Here is a 20,549-nt window from a genome sequence, read left to right on the forward strand (position 1 = left end):
TGCTGAGGGGGGCATCAAACTCATACCCAGTGGCAGGAGATAGCTTGGTAGTGCTGAAACTTTAACCCCTGAAACACCAGGAAGGACTTTTTTACTAGATTCTTAAGGTTGAGATTGAGATCATTGATTTAGAGTTGTTTTCCAATATATTTAAAGCAATAGGTCATCCTCTATTTACTACACCACACAGATTTTAATTGTGTATTTACATATTCATTCAATTCAAAATATCCATGCAACTCTTCTTCAAGTGCTACTGAGAAAGTGTGTTTTTTGTATTTTCCAAACATTTGAGATTTTCCAGATATTTTTGTCAGTGGTGTCTCATTTCATTCTGTTGTAGTCCAATAGTGTATACTGCATGAATTCATTGAGACATGTTTGTGAACTAGTACATTGTCTATCAAGTCAAATGTTCTATATGTAATTGAAAATAGTACTGTTTTTTGCTGTTTTAGGTGAAGAACTGTATAGATGTCAGTTAGGTCAAGTTAGCTGGTTCACAGTGTTTTGCAAAAACCTCCCCAAGCCCAACAAATTTTTTTTGTCTAATTGTTCTATCAATTACTATGAGAGGTGCCAAAAAATAAAATAGGTGTCTTGGATACAGTCCATAGTTGCCTTGCACTTTTATATATTCTGTAATCTTTGCCTTTTAATTGGAGTGTTTAAACTATGTACATTGAATTCAATTATTTATCAGGTTTATATAGAGATTTTTTTTCTCTTTGTTCCATCAGGGTTTTGTCTCCTTTTTCCATCCTTATATCTTATTTCAAATAATTTATGTTTAGAAATGCATTTTGTATTCTCCATTAGCAAGACTCTGGTATCCAGATCTGATGTTACTGAAATCACTGTAATGATTACTGTGATATTCAGAGTATTCCACTTTAAAACAGTCTACCTTCAAATAATAAAGCATCGTTCCTCTTCACTTATATAAGACACTCACAACATTGTATTTCCTCTCCAATTCTTTGAGTTATTGTCATATATTCCACTTCTAGCCATGTTACAAACAAGAATATATATTCTTGTTTTAAACAAACATTTTTTTTATCTTAAGAAATAAGAAAAAGGAAAATGAATTTTGTGTTTATCTGCATACTGGCAATCTCATGCTGTTTCCATTTTAACATCTAGAGAACTTTCATAAAGGACTAAAGTCCTTGCTCAAATGATATGCTTCCCTCTCTGATTAACACTGTTCTTCTCAAATCCCTGATTAAAAGTTTTGCTGATGATAATTTTAGCTCTCACATGGAGTGATTATAACAGGTACAAATTGGAATGAATGAAGATGGATTTTCTTTCTTATCATGAAAAAAATACACCCCATACAAAGTCACTAAGGTTAAGGAAATAATAACCAACCTCGGGAAGGAGTCTCAGGGATATGGGTGCTTTGATAACATCTTGGGGTCTGGATTGGCTTGAAATCTCTCTTCACACAGACCAAATCTCTCCCCTCAGAGACTCCAGCCACTGCTGTTTTTCAAATCATTCCCAACCACAACTCCATCCATGGCAAATTTCTTTCAATAGTCTCACCCCATCCCACCCTACTCTGTCGTTAAGGAAGAACCCAAGATATTTTCTCAGATCCTACCATTCAGGTAGCGTCACAACCTTCAGTATCGATACCTACAACCCAGCTTGAAAATAAGCTTTCATAAAATATTGCACACATGTGACCTGACCTGAGACTTTCAGCAAGAACTTAAGAGCTTCCCAGCTCTGATATACTGACAAACTCGTTGGGATATCTCAAGAAGAACAGGAGGACCGGAGAATGAAGAATCCAGTATCGGACTATCACCACATCAATGCTACAAAAGTTTTGAAGCTTATTAGTTATCTTTTACATATTGGGAGCTTTGCTAAGGGAGAGGTGTGATAGCCGACAAAAAGGAGAGGTCTTGAAGTGTACTGAAGAGGATGGAAGATTAGACTGGAATTTGTAGAGCAGTTGGAATTCAGGTCTCTTCTAATTCCTTTTTGTTTACGGAGATTTTGTTACCTGCAACAATACATCCCTGGGCTCAGGACTCAAAGCTCAGATCCACCCTTCCCTCATGCCTTCTATACCCCATCCCTCCTTTCCCTGCCCTCTAAGGGCCATCGAGAGATTTTTCTCTGCAAATGCCCAGTTGTCTAGGTTAACAGCAGGAGGAATCAAGGAGCATTCTAAGGTGGTAAAACTTCACCACAACCTCCAGCTGACTTTAGAGTCAATGTACAATGCTCCAAGTTTCCTCACTCTCCTGAGAAGTGGAGGTGACACAGTATTAGGACCAGGGAAGGAGCTCAACTCTGGGATGATGGCAATAAAAGGACAGTTAGTTGTACTCTTCGAAGGGATTCCAAAACCAGTGTCTATTTTGTTAGCCTTCCACCTGACACTTAACTACTCAGTACTTCTTCCTTACTGAAAGTCCTGACTCCCTAGACTTACAATATTTTCTCTTAATTCTTGTGCTGCTCTTTTTTTCTTTCCATTTTGGTATTTTAATTATATTTTTTGCATTATTTTTGATTTTTAAAATAGGCTACTAAAATATAATTTATCTTGGAATGTTTTTAGCACCCAAGGCTGTTGCCTCACTCTCCTCAACCTAATTTCCTACATCCTTTTAAAGTCTGGAATTCTCTAGGATTGTCTGGGTCCTTTAGTAGGTGAATGGATAAGTAAGCTGTGTATATACAGGCAATATAATATTGTTCAGCACTAAAAAGAAGAAAGCTACCAAGCCATGAAAAGACATGTAGGAAACTTTACTCCTGTGTGAGAGACATCAAACTGCAAAGGCTAACTACTAGGTAATTCCTACTATGTGACATTCTGAGGTTGCTAGGGGTTGGGGGGGTGGGAGGAGGGTGAAAAGGCAGAGTGCAGAGGGCTTTTAGGGCAATGAGACTATTCTGTATGCTACTACAATTGTAAATATCATTTAAAATGTGTTTGAAAGGCTTAATTAAAATTCTGAATAGAGAAATATTACATGCTTCAGGATGGAGTGATTTAATATTAAGATGTCAATACCTCCCAAAAGCATGCTATCCCAATAAAAATTCCACTTAGAAATATTGAAAAACTTGATGATTTTAATTTAAAATTTATTAGGAATAGTAAATACGTTTTATTAAATATATCAAAAATGAAGAAGAAAAGCAAAGAGAGGAATTATCTTGCTAGATATTTGCCTATTACAAGGCAGAGTAATCAAAATACTAGAATACTGAGACAAAGAGATGTATAGATAATGGAACAAAACAGCGGAGAGGCAGACTCATTTATAATGGAAACTTTATATATAAAGGGGCCACCACAAACCTGTGGAGAAAAAATGAGCCATTTAGAAGTTCTTGGGAAAACAGGTCCAATAGGTGGAGAAACGTAAAATTTGATTCCCATTTAATACTAAACACAAAGATGGGTCCTACATAAATTAAAGACCTATATGTTGATTTTAAAACTATAAAATATACTGTAAAAGAACATCTTTGACACTTCAGCATGAGGAAAATTTCTTAAACAAATCTCAAAAGCAAAAGCAGAACATAAAAATACTGACTAATAGGACTAATTACAAAAACCTATTTCTGTTCAAAAAAGAGAATAGAGAGGGAGTTGCCAGAAATCGGATTAGAAAAAAAAACAATTGCAACACTTAAAACTAACAAATGACTACTGAAAAGACTATGCAGGAACTTCATAAAGCAAAGATAGTAACAGAATGATAAATTTTAAAAAGGATATGAATCAGCAATTTGTAACAAGTAGCTTACATGGAAAATGAACCAACTGTGAGTAATTAAGAAACTCATTAAATTAAAACAGCAGAATGATATTACTCTATGCACTTGAAATTTGGCAAAACTTAGAAACACCAGTGTTGATGCAGATTTAGGAGCTGCAGACAATTTCAGGACTCCTGGAGGGAAATAAGATTAGTGCAGCCATTTTGGTGAGCTGTTAGGCAGTATTTAGTCAGAAAAGGAGTTGCATCTTCAATGGCCCTGCAAGCTCTTTCTAGGTTATATCCATTCCAGAGATGTAGGTCCATATGGGACACAAGAAATATTTGCAATACAGGAGAAAGCAATCCAAGGAACCCAGAAAATGTGTGGATAAGTGGGTATCACAGTAGAATATTTTGGAGATACTGGAATTAAGAGGTTAGCTAGATGTGCAGAAATAGATCTATAACTAAATGCCACTTTGGTTAATTTAAAATATTGTACACTAAGTACAATAAGTACACTAAGACATAAAAAATAAAAATAAACTCATCAAATCCATTAGAAAGTTTACCTAAGGGAATTAGTAGAAGGTTAGAAATGGGACTAGAAACTGGGAGAGAATAAATCACAGAGAAAACTAGGAGGTGGTAATGATAGAATGATTACCTTAACCCTCTGCACCTGACGTCCAGCATAAATTCATCATTGTCGTTACCAATTTGCTGTAATCACCATCTAATGATCACTGCCTTAGTGGGAACAGAATTACAAAAAAAGACAAATATAAAAAAAGTGTTATACACCATGATAAATAGAAAAGAGTTTAGATAGAACCTCTTTTTCCATAAAAAAAACTATTCATAGTTTGGTAACTATGAATCAGATAACACAATTACACTAATTTGCCCTCCCATGTTCATCACAGCACTATTTATAATAGCCAAACTATGGAAATAACCTATGTGCCCGAAACAGACATGTGGATCAATGAGATGTGGTATGTACACAATGGAATACTACTCAATCGAAAAAGATAGACTCATGCCATTTGTGGCAATATGGATGACTTGGAAGGGACTATGTTAAACAAAATAAATAAGAATACAACAAAAACCAAATGGTGTAATTTATATGGGTAAATATAGAGGAAATACTCACAGGGAGAGATAAGCCAAACTCAAAAACTAACTCTTGAAAACTGTCCATAGGCACTTAGGGCAGGGGAGAGGGAGGGACAAGCACACAGTGGGGAGGCAGCACAATGCACTGTGGGTACTTTGGTCGTGGGAGCACCACAGTAACAGCACGGGAGGGAGGGAGCTCATACTTCCAAATACAAGCAAAGATGTCAACATTACCTCAATTAAAAACAACAACTATGGGGGGCCCTCCCTGGTGGCGCAGCGGGTTAAAGCACAGCACCAAAGCAGCTAAAGCCACTTCAGCATGAGTTTAATTCCCTCCCCAGAGGTGACCCACATGGCCCAGCAGACCTCTCCTGACCCGCCCGCTGCTCCCCTCAGCAGTGTATTTCAGTCAGCCTGTTCTGCTCCCCACTCTGTCTCTGGTGAATCCTCTCACCATCCCTGCACCTCTGGCTTGCGCCCCAGCTCTTTATAACAAATAAATCTTAAAAACAAATAAACAAACAAACAAAAACTATGGAACAGCAGGAGGGACTGTGTGCATGAGCTTTGCCATTCATAAAGTAGAAATAGCAAATAAACTATGAGGTATCACACTACATTACCTACATACGCCGTGTCTCTATACATATTGTAATCATGTATAGAAACATGTGTCTGGTTCCACTATTAGACTAGAGGGTCTTTGAGAGTTTGGACTTGGCCTTTTTCTTCATATAATAGAGAATACAGATAGAGGTGGCCTCCCTGGTTGTAGGGGTCAAGTCTCAGCGCTATGACTGCTGTTGCCTGAGTTCCATCCCTGACCAGGGAGCTGACCCACATGGCATGGAGCAGCAGACCCCTCCTGTCTCACCTGCTACTCCCCTCAGTATTTCAGTTGACCCACCTGTTCTGATCCCCACTCTGTCTCTGGTAAATCCTCTAACCCCACCCTCACATCTCTGGCCTACACTCCAGCTCCTCTATGCATAAATAAATAAAAATAAATGGACAATATAGAATAGTGTCTTGAATCCAAATTTCCCAGATTTGAAGGCAAGCCCATTATTTCTTATTTATGTGACATTGGCCCAAATGCTTAATACCTCTGTATAAAATGGTAACAATAATAGTACCTACTTCATAGAGCACTTGTGAGGATAGAATAAGTTAATAAATGCAAATTCTCAAACTAATGCCTGGACAAGTTAAGTAGTCTAGAAAATATCAGAACTATTGCTTTGTTGTTGCACAAAGATCAGTATGCACTTACCAAGCTGAATTCATCCTCCCATCCTTAGATACCACAGATTCCATGATACAGATTCCTTATGTGTTACAGATCTTGCCCTCTGACTATGTTCTAAAATCCCAACTCTCAGAAGAACACCCAGAGACCCCCAGATCTAGGCAGCACCAATCAAATGCTGAGACTTTAGGATGAAGGTGGAGCCAGGCCTGCTGTCAGGCCCAAAAGGGATCAAATTCTCTGTTGACTCACAATTGCCTTCAGAATCACAGTGAAGAAATGGAGTAGAAAGTACAGGGAGGGTGGGACTAGGCCATGTGTTGGTATTGAAGCATGTTAGGATAGAGGGAGACTGAATTGGCAAGTGGGGAGAGCAAGTAGAGAGGGCAGCAGGTTCTGGGGGTAGAGGGTGCCAGGGGTCATGCAGAGGAAAAGAGGCCCCCAGGACAGAATTTTTTTTTTTTTTGGTTCAATTGATGTTTTCTATTTCTTTGTTGATATTTCTGCTTTGGTCAAAGTCCACATCTTCCTTTATCTCTTGAAACATCTCTTTTTTTTTTTCCAAAATTTATTTATGCATATAAGAACTGGGATACAGGCCAGAGATGTAGGGGGTGGTAGGTGAGAGGATTCACTAGAGACAAAGTGGGGAGCATAACAGGTGGAGGTACTGAAATACACTGCTGAGGGGAGCAGTGGGCAGGTCAGGAGAGTGCTGTGCCATGAAGGTCACCTCCCTGGCCAGGGGTTGAACTCATGCTGCAGTGGCTGCAGATGACTTCATAGTGCTGTGCTTTAACCCATTGCACCACAAGAGAGGGCCCCCTTGAACACCTTTAAGACACTCATTTTTACAGTCTTTGCCTAACAAATCCATTGGTCTTACTCTGAGACATTTTCTGATGGTTATGTTTTTTCCTTTGAGTCAGTTTTTGATTGGAAGTTAGGCATCTGAATATTATATAATATGGGCAATCAAAATCAGATTCTTCCCCCTTTCACAGGATTTGCTATTCCAGCTTTGTTTTCACTTTATTACTTAATTGCTGTAAGCTATCTCTACACCAGGAAGCAGCCTATAAACTTAAGATGTCATCAAATCTTTTGTGAGTCTGTGTCTTTCCTTGAGCATATGTGGTGACTTTCTAAGTTAACCTGTATATGCCGTTGCTTTTGAATATCTTAGTCCTTAAATGTCTTCTTCTCAAAAGTGGAAAAGCGAAGAGACAAAAGGTGCTGGCTCCATAGGCCTACTGGAGGCAGCTACAGCCACGAGGGAGTGGGGAGCATCTGTGTCTGCACCAATATAAGAAGCAGGTCTCTTAACTGAGCCATAGTAACCCTGAGAGCAGTGCTACAAAGGAAGCTTGGGTCCCCTGTACTTCTCAAGACCAGCAGACGTCCAGGAGGAAGATTTTATGGTGGGTACAAATTGTAAATATGCCCACAGAGACAAGGCAGGGATTCCAGGAAGCATGTTGAATTCTGGGATGGGTAGTCTAATCTCTCTGTATTATGCCTCTGAATGAATTTTTGCACACTGAGATAGCACTTCATTCACCTGTCCTATGGGTATGTGAGAGATGGCACAGTCAAGAGGGGATGAGTGCGCCCCGTAGATGAATCAACAGAATTTTTGAGGTGTTCTTCAGAGAAAAGAAGATATACTCTCTCAAAACTTCATGACTTATTCTATTGCTTAAAATGAGCATTGCTGACTCTGTCATCTTCAGTGCATCATACACCGAGGAGGAGTGGAGAGGCAAAGGGTGATTAGAAGAATGAGAATGTGTGGGCACGTGAGAGGGACCAGAGGAGGTTACCAGAGCATCCTGCCCAGAACAACGCTCAATAATAACTCACTGGTGGAGGAGCTGGGGAATGGGAGGTGTGGGAGGAGTAGGCAGGGAAACTTCTATAACCCTCCTCTTGGCATCAATAATTCTTCCAACTCCAAGAGATTCCCCAGACTCAAACAGCAGACAAGACCTGAGAGGCAGATTTGGAGGAAGAGCTTGGCTGAACAATCCCTAGAGAGCAGGAGGACAGGTAACAAAACCCAGATTCACAGAGGCAACATCCTTGTTGCTCTGACACTTTTTAAAGGAGCCTTCCTGACTGTAGTTCCCCCCCCTTCACATACCCCAGACCCCAGAACTTTACTCTCTGTGCCTTTCTACATAGCCTCATGAAAACAGGACATGTAAGTGAAAAACAAAGGAGGAAAGATAGGGGGCGCCGCTGTCAGTTCCCCGGAGGACTCTCCCGCTAGAGGAGGCTGAGCCTGGAACCTACAAGCCTCAGGTACCTTCCAGTTCAGAATGTTCACTCTGGCAGGTTCCACCAGCCCAAGTTACCTGGGTGGGCGACACTACTGGCCTTTCCTACTTAGCCTCTTACTAATGTTCCCTGTCATCCTCTTAAAGATCCACGGATTCTGTAGTGATGACCCCTTCTGAGGGCAGAACTCCCCAGGTGAATGCAGTTATTCTGGCCACACTTCAGTGACAGAGGCAGCGACCCACCCCTGCCTCCCAACACCCCCTCTTTTCTCTTATGACTCCCAGTCGATTTTCTTCCACTCTCAAGGAAGGTCCCTAATATTTAGAAGAATGCATCTTCACCCAGCTTTAACCTCATTTGTATTCTCCCTTTTCTGATCTCTCCTTCGTCTCCCCTTGACAGGTGAAACATAGGGGAACATTCTATTTAAAAGCACACTTGCAGCGCAGTTGTAATTAAATGTCCTTTCAGCAGTGATAGTTAGCAAACCCAGCCGCCTCAGCGGTGGGTGCGGCAGGAGCGGTGGTGACCTCTCACCCTGCTGCTTCACCACAAGTCAGTGCGGCAGTTGCTCCTCAGAGTCCAGTAACTGCCATTTATTTGTAATGGACCAATCGGGTGCGAGCTATCAGCTGATTGGTGCTAAAAGGTCCAATCAGACTTGTGGGTGGGGCACAAGGGGATATAAAAGCATTGGCGGCAGCTGAAGGAGATCCTGAAGGAAGAGGATGCCAGTCCCTGAAGGAGGAAGAAAGAAGAGGAATACTCCATTCCTGGCCTCTGAAGAAAGGAAAGGCAGCGTCCAGCAGCTGCCCTCCAAGGAGAGAGAGAAGCTAAAGGACTTTGGGCCCCATCCTGTCTCTGACGTGGCCTGAAGCGAGCCCCGAGGCTTGGCTGTGTCTCAGAGAGTGGTTGTTGGTACAACCCTACAACTCACAGAGCTGTTAACACGTGTGTTTCTGACACGGCATCTGAGGGACTAGTAGTGGCCATCGCTACTGGCCGGTGCTGTCCCAACTACTGGTGACTTGTGACCATTGCTGATGCTATCTGGGTGAGGGAGCTGCCACTTGCGGATGCAGTGAGCTCTTTGTCTCCCCTGTGTGTGAAATAAACCCTGTGGTTGTTGCTTCTGGAGCCTGAGGTCTCTTGCAATTGCACACACGGGTGAGGCCCAGTGACCTGTCCTCTCATAGGGCACTGTCCTGTGCTAGGCTATAGCCACAACCCCATTGTGTGGGTGCTGTGTTGCTGTAACCCCTGGTTTGGTTTTTGGCCTTTGGCCTTTTGAGGCTTGGGCAGCAGTCTGGTCTCAGAGCCAGCAGGTAGGTGGCCTTCCCATCCTTCGGTCTGGCCTCCTGCCTTGATGCCCTTTTATGGCCCTCTCTGCCCCAATTTCAATACATTGGATCTAGTATTTAAATTACAATTACCCTTTTTGATGAGGTAGTAGAGGTGACTTTTAAAAAAAAACACAATTAAACATTTAGAGTTCCTGCTTATTTCCAGGCATGTAGTTACTTTGTTCATTCACTCATTCCCTAATACACAAATAATTCCTGTGCACTATATTACTCAGAAAGAAATGAAAAAAGCAATGGGTATTGGCCTTGAGAAGTTAACCTGTAGAAGGTGAAACAGATATCACACCACCTTAATTTCCCCAGTGAGACCAGGAACAGAGCAGCTTCAAAAGGGTTCAGAAGCACACAGAAAGTGGTGGGTACCTGTGTATAGGTGTGTACCTGCAAGAACTCTGTTAGTGGCACACCTAGGAAGAAGTGCAGGCAGTAAAGGCTGCGACACTTTTTTTTTTTTAATATTTATTTATGCTTACAGAATGGGTACAAGCTAGAGGTGTGGAAGATGAGAGGATTCCCTAGAGACAGAGTGGGGAGCATAACAGTCAAATTGACAAAGTACACTGCTGAGGGAGCAGCGGGCAGGTCAGGAGAGGTCTGCTGCGCCATGTGGGTCAGCTCCCTAGCCAGGGATCAAAGTCATGCTGCAGTGGCTTTGGAGAGCTTCCTAATGCAGTGCTTTAACCCATTGTGCTATCAGGGAGAGCCCCGGCTGCCACATTTTTAATGTTAAAAATTGCATCACTAATATCTCTAGGAAGAGGGCATCTACCCTCACAGTGCTCTGAAGGTTGTGAAGATTTTCACTGACAAAGGTACATCCCCCCCCCCGTTCAATTATATTGAGATAAAATTGACATACCACACAGTAGTTTAAGGTGTACAGAGTAATGTCTTTTTTTTTTTTTAAGATTTATTTATGCATACAGAACTGGGGTACAGGCCAAAGATGCAGGGGCGGTGAGGAGTCACCAGAGACAGAGGCTGGAGCAGAACAGGCGGATCAACGAAATACACTCCTGAGAGGAGCAGCAGGAGGGTCAGGAGAGGTCTGCCGCACCATGTGGGTCACCTCTGGGGCAGGGATAGAAGTCATGCGGAAGTGGCTGCAATAGCTTGTTAGTGCTGTGCTTTAACCTGCTGAGCCACTAGGGAGGGCCCAAGACCTTCATTTTTAAGCTAGGAAGCCCTTCTTACAACAAGCTATAAGAAAATGTCAAGAAAGTTTTGTCCATTCCCAGAACACAACACAGCAAAATGGAAGTATATTCAGGATGTAATACTGGTTTGGAGGGAGAACACCTAACTGGAAAAGAGAGATAAAGGAAGGGTTGTGGAGAACGTGACAATTGAGCCATAACTGTCACTAGATGACTCCACTGTCCATGTTCCCAGCTCCTTTGTCCCTGCTCCTCTGCCTGAAGCCTTTCCTCACCTCTGGGATCCTCCTCCTTCCTAAACCCCCCCCCCCCATGAACTATCACCTACCCCTCTTCCTGCCCTTGCTGCAGAAATGACTCCTTCCTCTTCAGTGACCCCTCCTCTCTGAAGATCACAGAACCACCTCCTGGCACGGAGAGACACTGTGTATATTTGTGTATATGTTCCCATGTTTATTTACTTGCTAAATTCTTTTCCCTTTTAGCCTTGAGTCTCCCTGAGAAGGGTTTTTCTATTATTCAGCGCTAAAAAGGACTCCAAAGTCATGTTGTTAGATCCTCATTTCATCGATGAGAAAATTGGGACCTAGAAAAGTTTTGTGATTTGCCTAAGATCACTCAACTCGCTGTTAGAAAGGAAAGCATTTTAAAATCCAGTGCCTGAGGTGGGAAGATTTAAGGAGGAATAGTCAGAGGCCTGTCCATTAAAAATAGTGGACATAAAAAAAAATAGTGGACATATAGCTTTGTGGGAGATACGTGTCCCTGGCTGGGAATAGGGAGCAGCGCTGCTGAGTTTCTAGACACTAGGATCTGGGTCGCTTTCGGGGTCTCCAGCCTATGAGCAGGGCGCCTGGGTTTGAGACCTGGCGGGAAGCGGGGCGCCAAGCAGGGAGTGCAGAGGGAGGTCCTGGCTGCTAAGCTCAGCCTGGAAACGCGGTGGAGCAGCTGGGCGGGTGAGCGGTGGTGAGGTAGCTGCGCCGGGACCGAGGGCCCCCCACCCCCCACACACACCCACAGAGAATATTGCCTGTTGCAGAGACGGTTCGAATGCGATGGGTCCAGCGGCAGGCTGAGCCTGGTGGACAGATAAAACTATAACCGCGAAGAGTCCCTGCGCTTCGACAGCGACGTGGGACAGTGCATGCGGTGACCCAGCTGGGGCAGCGAGACGCCAGGGTCTGGAACCAGAAGAAGCAGGTCCCGAAGCGGTCGCGGGAAGAGGTGCACCGCGTGTGCAGACACAACTATCAGAGGGAGCACTCCGGAAACGCCGGGGTCAAGTGTGGTGGATCTCACCTGCGTCCAGGGAGGCCCGCGAGCCAACCCCAACCGACCGCAGGCTGTCGCCAAGGGCGGGAAGAGGACTTTGTAGCTGGGCATCCCTGGGGGAGGGGCGCTAGTCCCGGACTTGCTCGAGGTCCACGAGAGGACCCCAACGGGGCCGAGCATGAAATGGGATGGGATCCCTAGGAGTCCATTAAGCCTGGCAATTGGATGGAGATGTGGGCTGGAGTGACAGGATAACTTCCTGGTGGTGCGGGACATGGCCAACAGGTGTGTTGTCTTTACCTTGCTTTTACATCAGGGTGATATATATTAGAAAACATTCTAATATATATGTGCTTGAGAATGTGTATTCTTATGTTGTTAGGTATAAAATACTGTATATGTCTGTTGGGCCCATTGTCTATGCTGTTGTTTAAAACCACAATGTTGGGTGTTGTATCCATTATTGCAAGTGTGGTATTGAAGTCTCCTACTATTATTATGTTACTTCTAACTTGTGCTTCAGATTTGTCAATATTTGCTCTATTTAATTAGGTGTCCTGATGTTGTGGGCATTATATTTATAACTCTGACATCTTGTTGGGTTAATCTTTTTATCATTACCTCATGAACTTCTCTGTCTCTAGATACAGTTTTTAATTTAAAGTCTATCTTTCTAATATAACAAACCCTCTCCATTCCTTTAAATGGATTACCTTTTCCCATTCTTTCAATTTCAACCTCTGTGTGTCCTTAAATCTAAAGTAAAATTTTCATAAATAGGATCTTGAGGAGAGTCTAACCCATTTATATTAATGTAATTTACTGGGAAAAATCAAACTCATCAGGCAACTATAGATTAGAGACATTCTGTAGGGAGGAGGAGCAAGACAGGCGAGGAACTATGGTGATGGGGCCCTGGTGAATTGGTGGTTGGAATTTCATGGGGAAATCATACATTGTACAAAAATGAAGGCTGATGTAATGGATATATTAAAATAAAATTTTAAACTTAAAAAATAAAATATGCACGATTTTTTTTTAAGTAATTTACTGGGAAGATTTAAGATTGCATTATGTGAACTGCTTTGTATTTGCCTTTCAGTTCTGTGTCTTTTTCTCTGTCTTTCTTTATGTTCTATTTTTTTTTTTTTTTTGCATGACAGGCCTAAATTCTTTCTTTTTTATGTTGTGTGCCTTGTATAGGTATTTTCTTTGTGGTTACATGGGGCTTACAAAATATATGTATAGTTATAACAGACTGTTTTATGCTGATGACAACTGAAGTTCACATTCACAAAAATCCTACACCCTGACCTCTCTTCCCTTGCATTGTTATTGCTTTAAAACTTGCATCTATTTATATTATGTATCCACTAGTGTAATTTTAGTTGTTGTTATTCTAATGCTTTTTCTTTTTAACTTTTATAGTAGAATTAAAATAGAATTACTCACCTCTGATATAGTAAATAGTTTTCTGTAATGTCTATATACTTGCTTTACCAATGTGTTTAATGTTTTCTCTTTTTTAATGCTTTCTTATACTATAATTTAAACTATAACTTGAAGAATTCCTTCTAGCACTTCTTCTGAGCCTGGTCTAGTGGGAAAGGATGACCTTAAATTTTGTTTTTTAGAAAAAAAAATCTTTATCTCCCCTTCATTTGTAAAGAAGAGTTTTGCCAACTATACTATTTTTTGTTAGGAATTGTTTCTTTTAGCACTGTGAATGTTTCTTTTAGCACTTTAGCACCTGTTCTGATCTGCAAACTGTTTGCTGAGTGATCTACTGATGGGCTTATTGGAGATCCCATATATGTGACAAGTTGCTTTTTTTCTTGTATCTTTCAAGACTCTCTATGCTTTAACTTTTGACAATTCAGTTATGTATCTCAGCATTGGTTTCTTTGGGGTCAACTTCTTTAGTATTTTTTAAGCTTACTGGATCTGTGTGCATATTTCCTTTCCTGGATTCGGGGTGTTTTCGGTGTTTTTTTAATAAGCTTTCTCTCTTCTTCTGAGGTTTTGAAACTGTATACATTCATTCATTTGATTGTATTTTGAATCTCATAAGTTATCTGCACTCTTTTTATTCATTTTTTATGTATTTATTCATTTGTTTTATTATCTTTTGAATTCTGGTAATATTTGAATTCTTTCCATCAGGGATTACAACAATAATGTATCCACCACTAAATCATCCATAATCCACCACTCTAACCAATGTGCTTCCTCTTTCATTTTCTTTTGATTTTCTCACTAGATAATTTCCAAGAAGTTATGAGTTCACTGATCCTTCCTTCTGCTTGATCTAGTCTGATGTTAAATCTCTCTTTCAAAGTTTTCAGTCCAGTGTTCTTCAACCCTATGATTTCTGTTAATCATAATAGATGTCTACAGTCTTATTAAAAAACACAGGTTCTTTTAAACAACTGGTTTGCCCATTGTAGCCCCCAGAATCCTAGTGAATAGCAGGCCCTGTCAGTTCTCAGAAACAAGTTAGAAGCCTCTTTACCAGTAGTGGCTGGATAAGCTAGATGTATAGTCCAGCTCCTTCCAAACTGACACTAGAGATTTGATTCTATTGAGGGAGCAAGACAGGGAAAAGGTCACAGAAAGTGTTGACGTCCTGTTCACGCTCCTGGGGGTCTAGTGAGTGCCTGTCTCATCAGATTCCAGAGAAAGGGGTAGCTGCAGAAAAATTCCCTGATAGCTCTCAGAGACAGATAAATTAGAAGTAAAACCTGCTTGTTTTAGCTAGAAAGTATGGATGCTAGATGTGTAGTTGAAACTCTTTGTTCTTCTAAAAAAGTTGACAATTAGACTTCCCTCCCAATTAATCAATTTTGTATTGGGTAGGGTAAAAGGGAGGAGTAGGCTCTCCCTGGTGGCGCAGCAGGTTAAAGCACTGCAATAAGAAGCTTAAGCCACTTCCACATGAGTTCGATACCTGCTTGCCCCAGAGGAGATCCACATGGCGTGGCAGACCTCTCCTGACCCGCCCACTGCTCCCCTCAGCAGTGTACTCCGTCGATCTGCCTGTTCTGCTCCCCACTCTCCCTGGTGAATCCTCTCACCCTCCACATCCCTAGCCCAGTTCTGTATGAATAAATAAATCTTTTTTTAAAAGAAAAGGGAGGAGTGGCCCTCCCTGGTGGCGCAGTGGGTTAAAGCACAGCACTGAGAATCTAAAGCCGCTTCCACATGAGTTCGATTCCCGCCTGCCCCGGAGGAGACCACATGGCGTGGCAGACCTCTCCTGACCCGCCCGCTGCTCCCCTCAGCAGTGTACTTTGTCAATCTGCCTGTTCTGCTCCCCACTCTGTCTGGTGAAGTCTTTCACCATCCCTGAGTCTCTGGCCTGTACCCCAGTTCTGTATGCACAAATAAATAAATCTTTAAAAAAAAAAAAGGGAGGAGTATCTCAGTTTTCATACCATTTTCATTGAGATATTTTCTCAACTTATTTATAGGAATCTCTCAACCATATTTTCTGGATTTATCACAAAAGGAATGGATCCATGCATAATTGTCAATTTAGTGTGTCCCTTGTTGACATCACCCCTAAAGATTTTTTTTTTGTAAGCAATAAATGTAGGCATTCCTGTTCACTGATACATGGTAGCTGTTCTTTACCTTGAGCCATTAAGCTTATTCTGAATTATTTTGAGACATAACTGCCCAAGTCAGCAGTGTGTTCTTTTTGAAGTGATACACTAAACTCCAGAACTTGGGGTTCTTTTTAAGTTTATTCTTTTTCCTGTCTCTCCTTGTCCTCAAGCTGGTATTCTACATCAGGCTCCAGAATCTCCAATTGGTACCCTAGGGGTGCAATAAGAAGTGAATGCTGGGTCTCTTCTTTCTAGGGGCACCGCCCAATTCTTTCCAGGAAAAGGTGCTGGCCAGAACCACAATCTTTGTAGTAGAACTCATCTTCCTTACCATGAGCATCTTCCTGTTTATGGGGAGCATGAAAGGAAAGAAAGGCCGCGAGGTGACTGAAGATGTTTGCCTTTCTGTTGACTTACTCACACATCTTCTGTGTGAGTCCCTGTAGGTAAGGGGCCAACATCAAAAAGCCATGCCAGAGAATTCTGGAGCCCACAGAAATCAGATGGTCAAGAAGCAACATCCCCCCAAGTTTGGAATAATAATTACATGAAGTTGTGTTGGAGGAAACACGACATGGCATTATAACAGTTCCCTGCAATTAAGATCTGTAGGGGAGAGGAATCCCCTGACTGGAGTCTTTTCTTTTCTCCTCCTTTTTTTTTTTTTTTCCTGGCTTGAATCTTATCCCAGCCAGATGCATGAAGTCTCCAAGTGCTTAGGCTCATGCAGGGAGTTGGTTTCATAGTGGAGCAGTCTCCAGCCATCCCTGCCTTGGTTCCCATTAAAAGGATCATGGCACGTGATGACCAGGTAATACTGTGGCTTTGTTTTTCTCAAGGGGGCTGTAGCAGACAGATGTAAGTCCATTCATTGTGGTGAGAGCCCAGGGCACCCACTGAGAAGAAAGTCTCTGGCCTGAACTTCACTTTCAACCTCAGTCCTTGGATGAATGTGGGAAATGAGGTTGCTTTGTGCCTTGATAAAGGAAGCCCAGAAAAGCTCTTGTTTGTTATCAGCTAAGATTCACTCTTCCACCATAATTATTTCCCCTGGGACTTAAGGGGAAAGGGGTCACAACCTGGGATAACTTCCTCATTTGCCTCCATGGGGCTCCTGATTGACTCCAGGTGCCCTGAAACCAGGACCCTTCCGTGCTTCTTCAGGTCCCAGAGCCTGGTCCTGTGTCACACCCCCAACTTCCCAAGAGGATGTTACTGCCAAATAATTGTAGCCTATATAGCTCTCTTTGAAATTGCTTTCATGGGGCTGCCAACCAAGATCCCATCTCCTGAGCTCCATAAATAATAAAAACCTAATACGAATATGCACCAGCAAGCAAAAACAAACTTTCAAACCAGTCTTTGAAAACTGGCCATAGATTTGAGGCATCTAAGGGGAGGGGCAGCACAGAGAGAGGGAGGAAACAGGGGGAGGGGAGAGCACAATGGACGGTGGTGAGGACTGTGAGTCCTTGGTGGTGGGAGAGCCACGATGGTTACACCTAAGGGGAGAAGTCCTGCATTGTCAAACTATTAGCAAAGATGTAAAACAATGGTACTCCATTAATTAAAACAATTAATCAAAAAAATAATATGCACCAAGTTGTCTCCCCCACTGCTTTCATTGGAGAGTTTTGATAAACTGTAGGAGTTAATGAAGCTCATTGCTGTTTATACGAGAAGAAAGACGTGAAGATAGGGATACCCAAATTAGTGGGTAAGGTGGTAAATCGGACATGCACCTCCTCCGAATTTGCTTCTGTTTCCTGCCCCATGTTCATGTTTGTTCTCTCCATCCCTGTAGGTCTTAAACCCCGATTCCTAGTTATTCAAGAATGAGAATCAGATGAAGACCAGGCTTCCTGACTCACATTCACACAGCACTGATTCAACATGTATCTTATTAAGAAACTAAATTAAGGTCAGAATTTAAAATTATAAATACAATGTATTAAACTTAAACCCTTTTCTTTGTACACCATGATAGTCATGACCAATGTGGCTTAGCCTTTTTAATGCTAAGATATAGGCTTCTCTATAGATGTCGAAGATACAGCCTCATCCTTTAAGTCTGTATATATGAAACCACCCAACTCTCCTGTTTTAATAATTCACACAGTGGGAACTACATCCCATTGTTTAAAAAGACTCAAAGCACTCTTTTTCAAATATAGGCTGCTCTTGCAATCCAAAATGATTATGAATTATGTTTCATATAAGTGATTATGAGTTTTATGTTTAATATTAAATTATTCATAAAGTTAAGAGCCAGGACACATGGTCTAAGCACCCTTTTGCATGAAGTATGGACCACCTCCTGGTGCACATCCTGAGTGTTCAGCAGCTTAGCGCCCTGGCCTCTTGTGAGCAGCCCCTGCTTCTTGCTCTCCTCCATCCCTTCCCCGCTCAGTTCCCACTTCCCTGTTCCCCCCACACAACTCCCCTCCCAAAGCGTGCCTTGCATCTGGGACCAGCTCACCCCACTTACAGGAGAGCTCAAGGCAATAGATGCAGACTTGAGTATTACTGGCCTTGAAATAAGCTAGAATCCACTAAAAGAATGCAATCATTAATGATGACACCCAGAAAAATGGCAAATCCACCATTACTCATGTTAGCGCACACAGTGCTCCACTTCATCCTCATAACTTAGGGCACAAGGGACAAGCACAGTGCACAGTGCTGCTTTTTTTCCTTTGCCCATTCAAGGTGCTTGTGAATCAGATAAGAAGAAAATGGGGGGTGGGGAGAGCTGGATCCAGGACTTAATTTCCTACCCCATGGAGGGAGAAGAGTTGGAGGCAAAACAATTGCATGAGACTCAGTCAAACAGAAATGTCAGAAGAGGCAGTTCTGTGGCTGGGAAAGAATATGCTAGAATTGTGATGAGAAGGCTGTCAGGACCGAGATGGCCAAGAGTCCCAAGCTATGTGGGACTTGGGATAAGAGGAAGGAAAGTGAAATGGGAACCATAATCTCTTTCCTCCTAATGTGATTGGAAAAATGTCATTTAAGTTGGTCCTTGAGTATTTGTATCTGTAGTGACGTTGGTGAATGGATAATTTTTCTTTAAAATTTCATATTAGTTCTTAGTGAAATTAAAAATTTACTTGCTTATTATCAAGTGATAGTGATCCTATTATGCCTTTGACCATTTGATAATTTGATAATAATTTGATGTTTCCAGGTTATTTATCACAAAGCAAAATATATTTAATTATTTTATTTCTAATTCTTTTTGTCTTTTTCAAGTTTTTTTTAAATATTTACTTATTTATGCATACAGAACCGGGCTATAGGCCAGAGGTGCAGGGGGGTGAGAGGATTCACCAAAGACAGAGTGAGGAGCAGAAAAGGCAGATGGACTGAAATACACTGCTGAGGGGAACAGCAGGTGGGTCAGGAGAGGTCTGCAGCGCCATGTGGGTCAGCTCCTGTCTGGGAATTGAACTCGTGCTGCAGTGGCTGTGGTAGCTTTATAGTGCTGTGCTTCATTGTGCCACCAGGGACGGCCTCTTTTTGTATTCTTAAAATTGTTATCTTCTTTATAAGAGGATTTTCCACTGTTATTTTCTAAAATTCTTTGCCTTATCATTTCTTTGTTTTATTATAAATGTGTGTAACCTCATAATATATATATATATATTTGTCATTTTGGTTTTGTGTTTAAGCAAGAGTATATTTGCCACATGCCAGGAACCAACTGTAAATTGTAAGGAATGATTTGGTGTTAAATATGACTTATATCCACAATTGGAATTCAGATATGAATAAACCAGCTAACCCCTAAGAGGGTTACAGATGCCTCTGGAGGTAAATAAGCCTGGTAGGATGGAGGGGGAGAGCAGAAGGCCCAGTGGGACCACTACAGTGTGACACTATGGGTCCTTCTCCCGGAGCCACCCCCACCTTAAAGATTTCTGCACTCTGGGGGGAAAGGGGTCATGGTGTAAAAGAAGACACTGGGTTGCTAAAGGCTAAATCATTTTCTTTTGGGAAACTTGGAAAATAAAGCATCTGCTGCTCTGTGGGGCATATGGGGGCGCAGGGATTGAAGAGGGGGACTCTGGAGTTTAGAGACCAGAGGGTTAAAATACTGGGTGAAATAAGAGGGATTGTCAAAGGCGGTAAACAGCTCACAGAGACAACGTGAGGAGTAGTTCAGAGTAATCATCCCCTTTGTGAGCACCAACCGTCCTTATCCCTGTACCCCAGGCTACAAGCTAGAGAAATACCCTGGGCAGAGTGGACACTTGCTCGACATGCCCTATGGCAGGATCAGAGCTGCAGTATCACCCTGTATTACATCCCAGGTTATGTACTTCAAGGAGATGAAGACACAAAGAGACGTGGGGTGGGTGGGGGGAAGACCCTGGGGTGGCAAAGAAGGCATGAGACAGGGCTAGCTCTGACCCACACTGGCGTTTATTGGTGTCTGGGATTGCTCAGAAAGGAAGTCATGTAGGAAAAGTCATAGAGGATACAGAGGCTTAGAGATCACCCGGTGAGGGCACACCTTATATCATACTATAAATTTCAACACTCATTGAGCCCTTTCTACATGCCAGGTCCTTCCTGGGGTGCTAAGGTTGAGAAGGATCAGAGACAGGCAGGCATCGTGGGGACTTTAAGTACATTAATCAGTGGAATTGAGCACAGAGATCAAAGGAACTGAAGCTTTAAAGAAGAGCTGCTACTGGAGACTCCTCTCCATCCTCTTCTGTTGCTAACCCACCGAGGGC

General features: G+C 42.2%; 1 protein-coding gene across 1 annotated transcript in view; it reads left to right on the forward strand.

The window, feature by feature from the left end:
* The window catches only part of LOC101633145 (HLA class II histocompatibility antigen, DP beta 1 chain-like), a 59,154-nt gene that overhangs the window by 18,355 nt on the left and 20,250 nt on the right, over positions 1-20,549 (forward strand). The window contains 2 exon segments of the mRNA XM_012726441.1: positions 11,967-12,066; positions 12,069-12,210. Of these exon segments, the coding sequence (XP_012581895.1) occupies positions 11,967-12,066; positions 12,069-12,210 (242 nt within the window).

Source organism: Condylura cristata, unplaced genomic scaffold, assembly GCF_000260355.1.
Source record: "Condylura cristata isolate star-nosed mole 26May11 unplaced genomic scaffold, ConCri1.0 scaffold00001, whole genome shotgun sequence".
Classification (NCBI taxonomy): Eukaryota; Metazoa; Chordata; class Mammalia; order Eulipotyphla; family Talpidae; genus Condylura; species Condylura cristata.